The sequence below is a fragment of the Branchiostoma belcheri genome, unplaced genomic scaffold (assembly GCF_001625305.1).
Source record: "Branchiostoma belcheri isolate BF01 breed outbred unplaced genomic scaffold, Haploidv18h27 scaffold45, whole genome shotgun sequence".
NCBI lineage: Eukaryota > Metazoa > Chordata > Leptocardii > Amphioxiformes > Branchiostomatidae > Branchiostoma > Branchiostoma belcheri.
Window position 1 is genome coordinate 1369606 of NW_017804076.1, and position 13729 is coordinate 1383334.

Consider the following 13729-nt stretch of genomic DNA (forward strand, 5'->3'; position numbering starts at 1 on the left):
GCTAAGAGGTCATCAGCTGACCTCACGATTTATTATTCTGCGGGTGGAGCCGCATTTTGTGCCAGTCTCTGATTTATACGGACGATAAAGTCAGAAAAGGCGGGCTGATCGGCGGTGAAGGCGAGGCATCTGGGTTCAGGTAACGTTCAAATAAACGTAAATGTCGTTAAGATAAAGTAGTTCGGCAATTTGAGCGTCTGTTTTAGAGATTCACTTGTTGCACGTGTGTGTAACTTCCGTCTACTGGCGTCTACTCTTAAGGGTGCACATGACTGTCTAGCTATGAGTTTCTCGGAATTTATCTTTTTGCTGTGTCATTGTTTACCTAGCTAGCAAGACTGAGCTTTAGAAATCCATTTTACCAAACGTCGGGCGTTTGGGCTCGACTGTCATAGATTTTAAAAGAGACTGGATGTTGAAAACAAAACATGTCACGAGATCTACATGTATCAACCGCGTTAGTTTAATGACCTAATCACCCAGGAGGCACATGTGCATTTATGGTATTGCTAGTACACTGCTGGCACGACATGTAGCTGATCACGTAGTTCCCTGATCACCATGGAATCCACAAGCAGACGCTGGGTGTGGAAAATCGTACCGTTTTTTGTATGCTCAGATTACAGGGCAGTCAGAGAATTCCTGGAAGTCAGGAAACGATTACCTGGACTTCCGCCCAACATCTGCTTGCAGTTGTAGATTAATCACCACGGACGATTAGGCGCTAATCCCCCATTATTGTATTTAAGTTGCCTCCTGGGACTTGCGGTTGTCTCCTCCTACCTAGGCCTGAAGAAAATGCGTTTCTAAATGGAGCCCCCATGGCTTTTCCATTGTACACGGTGTGCAATTGAAAAGCCATGTACAGTACACCTCAATCATTATTTATGATTAGCTAGGCACGAATGCAGGAGTGCATTTGGGGTCATAATACTAAATCACTCAACAGAGCAAGAAGTTTCCTTGAGCAGAGATATTCAATGTGTATTTGTTAGATAATATAAACTATTTCTGTGACATGAAGGTTACCATTTTGTTTGTACCAAGGATAATGTCCTTGTTTGTCCTAAATTGTAGCAGTAGTGGAAAGACATCCTGTTAATCCTAAAACAGCATATTGTAATCCCATTATTGCATTTATAAACCTGAGTCCGACAGCAAGGGACACAAAGGTGAGTATTGTTGCGTAGTTGTATACGTGTAAACCAGCTTTATTCCACATACATCTTCACTTTGGAACCAGCTACCCCAGACAGTCAGAGACGCCAGCAACCTTGCTGCTTTCAAGAGAGCGAGTAAAAAGCACCTGTTGACCACGAGGCATCATCAGATGTACCGTACTCTAGGCTCAAGGCCGAACAACATACGCACTACCAGGTTACGCGTGGGCTGGTGCCAACTGAACAGTACACTATACAAGATGAAGATCAAGGGCAAAGCATGTGTCTGCGGTTCTTCTTCTGAAACAGTCCAGCACTACTTATTACACTGCCCCCTATACTCTGACCATCGCAGCAGACTTACTGCAGCTGTTGAACGACTTGTCCAACAACGTCCCACCGTTTCCCTCCTACTTCAAGGTTCACCAGACCATGACCCTACTATCAATAAGCAACTTTCAGATGCACTTCACACGTTTATAACATCTACAAAAAGATTTACTTCCAGCTGATCCTCTGCTTTTCCATATTGTACTAAGTTCTAGTTTTTTATGGTATTTACATGCCTTAGCACCTTTCTAATCTTAGCTATTTTTGTATATAGATGTACATGATTCTTAGCTCTTTCTTGTTATTCAATTGTATTTGCTGTTTGACATGTATATTGTATGTATGTATGTATATTCTATGTATGTGGTCACGCCATCAGCTGATTAGCTGCCTTGTGTCCACATTGTATTGTATTCGTCGCAATTTCAATAAATAAATAAATAAATACATTATTGCATTTTGTTACTAGCAACGTAGATAAATTTTTAATAAGCTAAGAACTGTTTACATATGTATTGATTTTACAAGCAGGTACATTCTGCTATTCTGTTTTACAGTGTTTCATTTTCCCACACAGACATGGCAGCTTCAACTGCCGTCAAGTCGTTTTTCGAGCTCTCGGCGAAGGCTCTGTCGGGGGAGACGGTGAACTTCAGCCGGTACCAGGGGAAGGTGGTTCTGGTGGAGAACGTGGCGTCTCTCTGAGGCACGACGGTGCGGGACTTCACCCAGTTGAACGAGCTGGCCGCCATGTTTGGGGACAAGCTCGCTATCCTGGGGTTTCCCTGCAACCAGTTCGGGCATCAGGTCAGCTCATGGACCAACCAGCATCATTGGAGAACAATACAAACGTTGTAGAATGCTAAAATCAATTCCAAACGAAAAGAAGAAAATGTGAAGAAATGAAAATGAAGAGTCTATTATTCGCCATACCATGCTCTGTGTGTTCTAGTCATTTGCTCAACCTTCATGACCACGTAGATTTCATAATGAAGGCAACTTTTTTTTTGCCAAACTTCCTTTTGTTCGCGCGCTCCCATCAGTTTCAGGGTTCCCAGAGGATGTCATCCATATTATCAAATCAACCTGGCCTAATGAGTTACTCATTTAAAATCTTACTACCTTTTTATAATGAAATGGTGTGCGGACATTTCAAATGAGAATCTGTAGAATATTCACTCACATATTGTGAGTACATAAAGTGTAGCACTTAACTCACTTAACAATCTTGCTATTTTATGGTTCTATCTATTACATTGTGTATGTTTTGTAGCCTAGAGTACATGTGAGTGCCAGCATTTGTCAGAAGTGGTCGGACAAAGTGCATCAATTAACTTTTATCATTCTATGGTTGCTAGTTTGCCCTCCTCCCACACAGCCATTTATATGTTTGACATTACATACAAGATCAGTTGAGCTTACTCGGTAGTAAAATGTATTATAATGCCAGTTTGGGGGTATAAAACAAGGCTAGTGAAGAGGAGAACATGTGTGATCAATTAGGCCTAATAAAGCACCTTTAAGTAAGAGTCAGGAGTTGGAACTTGTTTAGTGAAGACCCTCTCTATGCTACACCAGACCAGAACTCTTTTTCAGTGTTTAATCAAATCATTTGTATCAATTGGGAGGTTTAAAATGGTTGTATAGGAAGTTAGGAACATAATGAAAACATTTTTAAATTTATGGATCGTGAACAAAACTGTTACTGTATCTTATAATTTTTTCAGGAAAATGCCACCAATGACGAGATCCTGAATTCCCTGAAGTATGTCCGACCTGGAAACGGTTTCGAGCCCAAGTTCGACATGTTCTCTAAGGTCCAAGTCAACGGATCCGAGGCTGATCCCGTCTTTGCCTACCTACGCGAGAAGCTCCCCATCCCCGCCGACTCTGAGAACGCGTTTCTCATCATGAAGGATCCAAAGTGCGTCATCTGGAGCCCGGTCACGCGTACAGACATCGCCTGGAACTTCGAGAAGTTCCTGATTGGTCCAGACGGGCAGCCAATCAAGCGATTCAGCCGCTACTTCCAGACCATCGACATCAAGAAGGATATAGAAGCGCTGATGAAGTAGGCTGGCCAATGGGAAGGCTCCTACCAGATGTACTTTGGAAGGCAGTTGCCTTGTTTAGCAATTTTGTATCTGTACTTGATTTGCATATTAAGAAATATTGCAGATTTACTTACAACTGTCTAAAACACAGCCATGTCCATTTGTAAAATGAAATTCAAAAGAGGTATTTTATATTTCAAACTCTATTTTACACAACAATTTTCAGAAAACAGAGAAAGTTGGACAGTTTCATTTCACAACAGCAGTGAGATTCTGACATATATCATGTTCCCAATTTTACTGTGCAGTAAAGATCAGTGTACTTAGCAGTACCGGTATCTGTCATGTAGATGACTTTCACTATATAGATTTTGAAGTTTTAGTGAACATAGACATTCCATTAGAAAAGATTAGATAAAAAAGTATTAGACTTTTGAAGAGTACAAAGAACTCCCACATGGTCACTTTTGTTTGGAAATGGTAACAAAATCATGTACAACCTCTGTATAAGCATGACAAGGCAGCTACATGTATACACGAGGAGATAGCATATCAAGATAAGCATTGTTTTGAGGTAACGTTACAATACATTGATACAATGTTGCAAAACAAGTGCGACATCTTTGCCAGCGCCGTAGCAGCGCCGACCAGTTACGCTCATGAAGGTTCAGCCGTAAAGCGACAGCTGGCTGAGCTGGAACCATTTCTGTAACAGTTTGGCTTCACGCTAGATCGCTGTCAAAGATGGCTGCCCTCCATTGTCAACTACATTTTAAACTTAACATGTGTGTTCATTTATATCAGGTTTTGGTGTAGGAAAAAGTAGTGATATCTGCTTATTTACTCAGTTTCACAAAGAAGGAATTTGTAAACCACATTCTTAAGTTTTGCCCCTCTCCAATGAAAGAAGACCTATGGCATTGTGTAAGATAAGAAATAAGAAAAAAGCAATAACTTCAAGTTCAGAAAGGTCAACAGTACTTGGTAACGTTATTACACTTAATAAAACTTGTTCAATACCCAGAATGGTGGAGAACTGCAGTTGGAAAATCAGTGACAGAATGATTTGAAAGATTTGTTGCATTTGTTCTGCTATTAGGATGTTGATTTGATAGTAATACACAGATGTGAGGCTATTTTGTGATTCTCTGAGAAAGTATTTTGCACTTACAGAACTACACTTTTACATACTAAAACCAGGTTTGTCACTACAACATAAGTAGCCTACTAGGTGTTTTTCAAACAGAATAAATGGCACATGTCACTTATCTCTTGTCTTGACTGACATTTCTTTCAAAATTAGTGATATATGATTACATGTATATGTATATGTCACCTTTAAAAACAGAGGACTCCAGTGCATCAGGTTAGATTCATCTTTAAAGGCAGTCTCATGAGCAGAAGCAATTGTTCTGGTTCTGAAGATACTTTTCTTCTGAATCTCAAAGAGGGATTGTATTGGCAACTTCAATATATGGCATCAATATTCTGGTGACCCCCCAAGTATACAGCCAGGCGAAACATATTATTTCGCAAACAACCATTGGACAAACTTCAAAATGTCAGGTTTAAAAATTATGTTGGGAATGAATAATTGTTTGTCCTTTAATGTAAGTTACTTAAGCAGCTTTGTTTTCTATTTGCTTTGGTGACTTTTAACTATTAAAAACCAACTGGAAAGATACTAAAGCCATACAGCAGTAGGATAAATAGAGAAAGGCCACGTCCACACTGATAAGATTATATGGGTAACATCTGGGCATCACAAAACTGCAAAAAAAAGGAAGGCAAAAAAGTTATGTTCATTGTCAAATCTAAGTACTAAGTAGTTGGGAAAGTTGAACAAATTTGCTATAAAAAGATGGAACTGTAATGTAGAAGATAACGTTTAATGTTCAATGGTGCAAACAAAGATCAATTCCTCAGGTAATGTCAATGTCCCTCCTTAGTTTCCTTAAGTTGAATGGTGATCAAAACAATTAAATTTGGTGCTTGCCCATTGGCTACTTGTTAATCTAATATCGGCTTGATTACCATATTCAAATTTTTCTCATGATTAACAGGTGGTACATGCCTGTGCGTGAAACACGCCGTTCCAAGATGGAGTGTGCAAGGAAGGGAAGAACGCTCTGGAAAAATCTGTCTAGAAAGACGCGCAACGTCCGCTTCGGGTGGTAAGTTGTACTTCATATTGTCTCGGATAGTCTCTGGAATATTGTAGGAAAACCTCGTGGAAGGAAAATGAAGCAAAACCCTGAAATTTCGAAAATAATTTGTGGTTGTGTTAAACAGCGTTTAATACTGCACTTACCTAATCAACCGCTGGGGGCGCTGCTGTATGGTCCAATGAATGTACTCGCGATCGGGAGTCTTCGGCTTTCAAAACATCATAAACAGCATTGTCGGGGTTGAATTGATAATGCTCAAATGATCAACAACATATCATGGTTGTACCTGTCATTGAATAATAACGATATCTCAATCTATTTATTTATCAACAAGAGTTGAAGACTGTCAACCTCACACCGATATTTTTAAGCGGCGTGAGCCGAATATTTTTATCGGCATTTCGGGTACCCCAGGTTCTTATTTACAACACGCACCGTGTGTCAAAAGCCTATACCAGGGTTAAAAAAACAAATATGGGCTATTAAACGACCCAAATTAGGGTCGAAACCTTGAAGTAGGATCCACACCTTTAAAAAGGGTCAAAACCCTAAATTAAAGTTCCGTGAAAACCTTAAATTGGTGCTTAGGACAAGCTGCGCAAATGGGCACTTTAATTTTTTGTTGTGTCAATAAAGAATCAATAATAGGAAGCTAAGCCCTAAGTAGGAGGCTAAGCGCCAATTGAAGCGCCAATTTGATTAAGCGCAAAATTCGGATAGGGGGCTAATCGTTAACTTCGTGCTTAGGACTCTCTAGCGCCAAACTAAGTTCGTGCTAAGCGCTTTGGAAGTTAAGCGCCAAGGTCACGCTTTATATAATAGGACAAAATTCGCCACGCTTACAGCTTAGAACGTTAACCGCCAAATTGCCGACGCTTAGTATTAGTGAAGCCAAATGCCAATTTTTAAATTCGCGCTTAGTCTTAACAAATTTGCGCTTAGCGCGTCGTGTTTGCTGTGCAACTCAGTTGTTCTTACTGTGTTCCAGGTGCAGCAATGAATGCCTGTGTCCATAAGGAAAAATATATTCTATCTTGGCCGACGTACATTTAAGGGTAAGGCCAAAAGCCAGGTAAGCTAAACACGAAGGCACCGGGTCACACAATTCTTACGTTTTTAGAAAAGAAGTCTTTATTGAAGTTGTGTCTTAATGCATGTGTTCTATTTCCATGAGTGCTGTATTGATGAAAAGAATGATGATTACAATATAACGTTGTTAAGTCTGTATGTATATGTACACATCACGTTGCCTTTCACACGTTGCAGTTGGTCTTTATATTGCGAACATTTTTGTGTATTAACATGGTCATGTGTATTAATAGTGTCTGGGACTACATTGTTCGGTGTATTGAAGTCTTTTTATGGGTTCACCACACCACGAAGTGGTGGTGAACCCATATTGCTTTTTCTGATGTTTCTTCTCCTCCTTCTCCTTCTCCTTCTCCTGCCATTTTTTAAATGGATTCAGCTTCTTCATTTTAGGGCCTAAGGTCCTGAAATTTGGTATGGAGGTACAGTGGGCAAATACCCCTAGGCGTTTTTTAAATTTTTGTGATACAGGCTTTTAGAATGGTTTTATTTGAGTTTTTTGGCTGTGTTATAGCAAATGTATTACTGAGTTAGTGTGCAGTGTTACCACATTTGGGCATGACTCATCACAATGGAATGCAGGGCATCAACCAATAGGCATGCAGCTTTCCTCTATTCTCCTTGCTGATTGGCTGTTGGAATTTAACAGGCTTAACTTAATTAATACCTGCTCAGATCCATTCCATACTGACAGTATGTCTGTATTCAAGTGTTTTGGTAGGTATTTCAAGCTTTCCTGCTCCAGCATTGGAATGCGGGGCATGAACACTTCTTTTTTTCTTGAAAATCAACAGTTTGCATTATGCAATTAAAAATCCTAACCAATAATGTAGGGAATAGCTATCCAACTGTTGTAGTCTTAGTTGTATGTTACTTCATACTATAGTTATATCAATGTAAAGCATTGTTTTCCCTTGTGTTTCTCATTCTTTCCCTGCCATGTCGTAAAATGTGGTGAAGCCATTGCTGTATTTGCTCCAAAGCAAATGTCGGCCTTTCTAGTTTATAATGCATTTGACTGAAGTTGTATGTCCTGTATGTACATGTATATTCAGAATCATAATGGCATCATGATTATTACAAGACTTATTATATTATGTCTGCCTGTGCGTATGTGAATGTTGATGATAAGATGTATACACTGCGCCATAATGGAATCAGGGAGTGTTGTGTTTACTTGCAATTAGCATTTTGGCTGTTATATCCATTGTTGTATGGTATGAGTTATTGCACATCTTTCACATTTGTGGAACTGGTTTCATGTTTGTCATTGAATGTACATTGTGATGCTCTTTTAACCACTTGTCTTCTTCCCTCACGGATTAGCATTTCATGAATGTTCTGATGATTCTGTTCTATTTGTAAAACATGTTCACTTCTCTCATAATATTCTTTAAGTATGTGATGTGTTTGAAAATTTGTTGATCTGATGCTTGAAATTGCATTTCATGTGTCATTAATTTTTTCTGTAGCTAGCTTAGATTTTGTAGGTGTCAACTTGTTGCCAGCTGTTTTGGTGTATTTCATGTGATTGTTGCTTGTTCATGATATTCCATAATGATGATATTCTATGATGTGATATCTTACCTGAGATGTATTTTATGTGAGTGTTCACTTGTTGCTGTGCCATTAGTTCACCTGCTAACAAAAGATCACTTCTCTTGTCCCCAACCCAACCCAAAGCAGGTTTTTAAACATTAATAAATGTTGTGAATATCACGATGTATGGTGTATCTTGTCTGATGGCATGCATGCTCGGTGAATATTGTTTGTGTATGTAAAGTTGACTTGTAATTTTGATTCCATAATTTTTCTTTTATACCCATAGATTTGGGAAGCTGATACTGTATACCTGACCATGTGGGACCCGTGTGCTATCCTGTGTATTCCTGGAGGATCTGTCAGCTGTCTTGTGTACCTGTAATTCCAGGAGGATCCGCCAGTGCTACTTAGGGACCTCACGGTCACCTATCAAGACAAGAGAACATCGGACTTGACTGTGAGTTGGCTTTTATTCTTAGAACTCTTTCAAAAATGAGGGTCTGCATGTCGCAAAGCGTAATTTGCCGTTTGAATTTTGCACAATTCCATTAGCTGGGCTATTCTTTTGAACATAATCTGTGCATTACCAGTAGCGTGAAACATCCCATGAAGTGTAATACAGGGTCGTTGATGATCAGTTGCTTAACAGAATTTGCGCGTTGCCATTTCAAGTTTGCATAATTTGACTCTGATTTAAAGATGGCAATCTACGTGTTACTCATCCAGTATGCAGAAAGGAAGTGTAAATTGTGGCCGCGCTGCGCTGCGCTGCAGAATATAGTAATCGGGACCCCCCGTGCAGACCCTTAGAAATGACAACAAAAAAATGTTGGGAATTAAGGGCATGTTTGCGATCCTCTGAATATTAACGTTTGCATGGAGATTTTTTTACCTCCATGATATTAGTTCCAAACCCTCCCATTGCTATTTGTTGTCATTTCTGAAAGAGTTCACATTTCTTATACTAATATCTAGTTTAAGGTTGTGACTAATATTTGTTTGCATTTATGCCAGAAAACACAGTACATTTCCCTATTGAGGAGAGCACTTGTAATATTGTCTGTTGCTTCACTCTGTATAGCGGAATATATTTTCAAAAGCATTTGTGATGAAACTGTTTTTCCTGATATCCTCTTCATCTTGATCCACATCCATTCTCTTTAAAAACCATTTCTGAAATGAAAATTGTCCTTCATACATATTCATAAATATTCACATCACTTTTTGACTATGATGATATTCTTTTTAAAAAATAATACACTTTGGCACATATGACATAAAAGAAATGTGAGGTTTATTAAATGGTATTGAAATTCCAGAATTAACATGCAAGAGGAAAAGGTTTTCTGCAAGTGAAAAATTCAAAAGTCCTTTGAATATGTCAGAAATGATGCAGTACTATATTCTTAGGAAAAAATTGTGACCCTGATATGATTTTCCATATACAACCTGATTTGTCAACCTGAGTTCATCTCTCGTCAAATATGCCTGATTCTAAGTACAATCAAGATTGTTTAATATGAAAGTGATTTTTACAAAAACATGTCATTGAGTGATATCATTCTAAGTACAATGTTGTCCGTGATGGAGTGGATTTCAGGGAAAATACTTTGGTCGCATTATGATTGTTGGAAATATGTGCCATTGCTTTACAGAAAATGGAAAAGGCAATGTTGTGCTTTCTTTCTGTATAGTGAAATGTACTACAGGTAAGCTGTGTGTCATGTTTGAAAGGGAGGAATTGAGTTCAGGAATCAGCGAAACAAAAATACAGCTATTCTTTTCACAAGGCTTGTATACTCTGAAGTTGATTTCTACTTTAAATGTACGTAGTCGACATTGTCACAGACAGTTTAGGTACGTAGTATAACTTGACAGTACTGTAGATAGTTATACTGAGAGTGAGGTAAAGTTGCCAGGGTCTTTATGATAAGCAGTCATACAGCCACGAGAATAGCTGGATGTTTTTCCCTACATGGTGTCTGTAAAAAATCACATACAGAAACATTAATACCAACATATGCTCTCAAATGACTTTGTTATTTAACAGTCAGGTAGTATATGTAACATACAGATAATAGACAGGAGGCCCTGCATGCCTTTTTTCGTAAGGTGTAATCAGGCCTTTTTAGACTTCATAATTCATAGGCAGCCTCCGCAAAAATCAAGGTAATTGGTAATAGGACATTAGCCGCAAATCGTAAAGTCTTTATCAGCGCTGAGAGTTTAACGTAGTTCATAATCACTACCCTCCATGCAGGCCGGCAGACAGTTGCAGTGAGATGTTATGTAAACTTTAAGGCTTTGTAACTAAATTGTAGTCAGTAATTAAGTTTAAATACAGACTGAGGTTTAGGTAGATAGCTAGGAACAGTTTCAGTATGACGAGTCAGTACTAGTATTTAACTTTTTAAGGGCAGTTGTAAATGAGATATTGTTAGAAAGTGAATGTAGAGAAAGAACTTTTTTTGTGTGAATAATCTTTGAGGAAATAATGGGTGTAGTTTTGTTTCGCTGATTCCTTTTTAAATCATGTAGACCCAGACTTTGTTATCACTGTTTCTGGACTTGTAGCAATACTAACCTCCTGTTGGAAAACTCAGAGGGTCGTCTCGTGTTGATCTAGTAAAGTTTGACAGTGATGTGTTATGCTGACAGACTTTATTTCATGAGCTTGAGTATGCTTGGCCTGGATTTTGGAACAGGAGAGTTGAATTGCTACATGAATATGTTAACAGTGATAACAAAGTTTGTCAATGACAGTTTCCAGGGGTGCCAGAGTGTACAGTGCAATTTTACGGAATACAGTGCAAGTTTACTAATGACGTTGAATGACGTAACATGACGTAACTGGGCCCGGCTTTCCAGGGACGCTGCTGACTCACATATTTGTGTTTTCTGAGCAAATTTGGACCGTTTTCGTAGATTAAGAAACAGGGCATGTTACTACACAGGGATCATTTTGAATTTGCTCGAAAAAAGACAGAAATATGTGAGTCAGCGGCGTTCGCCATCTTGAAGCTCAACGAAAGCAGGGTCAAAGTCACGTGATTCTATGTCACTAGTAAAATTGCACTGTATACTCTGGCACCCCTGGTTTCTATCACTGCATGACAAAACACAATTCCTCTCTTTCTGTATGTCACTCACATGTAAGTATGTCAAACTTTTCCAACAAACTCCCAAACACTCATCAGTCCAACCTCCCCAAACTTTAAATTTTCCAGGCAAAAAATTGCCCTCACAAAATTCCTCTTGTTGTTGAATGCCAGATTGCCCGCAAATTTGCTTTAGATTTGCTTTAAACATTAAAAGTCAAGTCAAATTTCCCCCTCCCCTACAATTTGTTTTTGGGTCAGTTTTCCCGCCAAAAATCAGAATGATTGTGACCCTCACCTGGCTGATTAATTGGATTAAATTTTCCCGCCAAAAAACTTAGTATATACAGCGCTCTAACCTTGAACTTGTGCCCCCCTCCCCACTCTTCCTACCTCCACAACTCACACAGTATGTTAGTTACACAGTTCCACTTCTTTGGATATGTAACTTCTCCGAACCTGTAGTCACCACACTCTGCTATCTAAACACTTGTTCGAGTGCAGTGTTTCTGCCACAAGACTCTAGAATAATGTCTCGCTCTCCTGGTTGGTCAAGGCACTAAGTGTACTCCCCGTGGGATGTCTTTCCGGAGACATTGATGCTTCGAAACATCAGTATACCAGTGCAATTGACTGACCAGGAGAGCAAGACATTATTCTAGAGTCTTGTGGCAGAAACACTGCACTCGAACAAGTGTTTAGATAGCAGAGTGTGGTGACTACAGGTTCGGAGAAGTTACATATCCAAAGAAGTCCAAAGTGTTGGAACTGTGTAACTAACATACTGTGTGAGTTGTGGAGGTAGGAAGAGTGGGGAGGGGGGGCACAAGTTCAAGGTTAGAGTGCTGTATATACTAAGTTTTTTGGCGGGAAAATTTAATCCAATTAATTAACCAGGTGAGAGTCCCCATTAGTTTTGGTGGGAACAGTATAAAAGGTCCAAACAACAATTTGGGGGCAATTTCGCACATTCCACTGTCTAATGGATACTAGGCATTAAAGCAGCAAGCAAGTTTTTGGGCAGAAAAATTTGACTTTTATGTGTGAAGGTCCAAGGGGCTATTTTGTTGCAACGAGTTGGGGAATTACAGCGGGTGGTTAAGATATTTAGTTAAGTTGTTTGGCAGGAAGATTTCACTCAACTATGTGTTCGGAAGATTTAAGTGTAAGGTCCAAAGCGACGATTTTGTGGCAATTTGACATATTCAACTACACAATACAAAAGAATGAAAGGGGCCGGCTAAGATACTTGGGAATTAAAGCGGCAGGAAAACGTTTTTGGAGATTTTAAGTGTAAAGGTCCAACCGCAACAATTTTGGGCCAAGGGGCTGGGGAATTTAGGCGGCTGGCTAAGATATTAAGTTGTTTGGTGCAAAAACTTCAATCAACTACATGTTTGGAGAATTTTGGTAAAATTGGCACATTCAACTGTACACAATACAAAGAACTTTTTTCAGCAACACAGAATTAAAGCAGCCGGCTAAGATAGTTTTTTTGGTGGGAAAATTTGGGGGCAATTAGGCCTATTCAACTACGCAATCCAAAGGATTTTTCAGGATACTTGTCGTGGAATTTGGCTACGATAAACATTTAATGGACCCTCAGAGTAGAGAACTGGGCAAAAGAGATAGAGAGAAATGCGAGTGCACCTGAGGGCATGTGGAGTGTTGTCTCGTGTTAACAAAGAAACCATACTCACACCTCCCCATCTTCTTTCACACAGCTCGGCCGATAAAAGTCTGGTTGTTCCTCCCGATCATTCCGGTCTTCAGAGTTCACATCTTGAAGACAGAGAAACAGTAGTCAGTGTATTGAAAACAGCAATTGACAAAGTAGGACTGAAAGTCTGAAAGTCATCCTCATAATATTCACAACAAAGAAAACCAGTGAAAATGCTATGTATGTTGGCTGTCTATACTTGCACCCTTGCTGAAATTAGGACATGTTATGAAATACATATTTACCTGTACATGTTTCATGTTTATATTCTTCACTGCCTTCATCTGGTCTGGTTTGTACAGGAGCTGATGGACATCATCACAGGTTTCTCCCAGTCACCACAGGAACATCAGGACACAACTGAATATCATAAGATACTTAGTGTGATGCCAAAGAATATTTCCATAACATGTTACAGCTGACTCTCAGGACTACAAAGATGTGTAGCCTTTGTGTGAAAGAATAATTAAGTGTCATACAAAAAAGAATCTCCAGGCAATGCCGAATGAACATAAAAGCTAATAATACAATAAAATTGAACAATTCATATGCTTGAATAGATGTACAT

The 13729-nt window shown here is 39.2% G+C and overlaps 1 protein-coding gene across 1 annotated transcript; it reads left to right on the plus strand.

Annotated features, from left to right (window-relative positions):
• Nucleotides 1-2: 2 nt before the first annotated feature.
• On the plus strand, nt 3-4812 carry LOC109478813 (glutathione peroxidase 2-like). The gene is made up of 3 exons (XM_019780624.1): nt 3-139; nt 2068-2297; nt 3218-4812. Exons 2-3 carry the CDS (start codon nt 2070-2072, stop codon nt 3563-3565), a joined length of 576 nt encoding a protein of 191 aa, XP_019636183.1. The 5' UTR covers nt 3-139; nt 2068-2069; the 3' UTR covers nt 3566-4812.
• Nucleotides 4813-13729: the final 8917 nt, after the last annotated feature.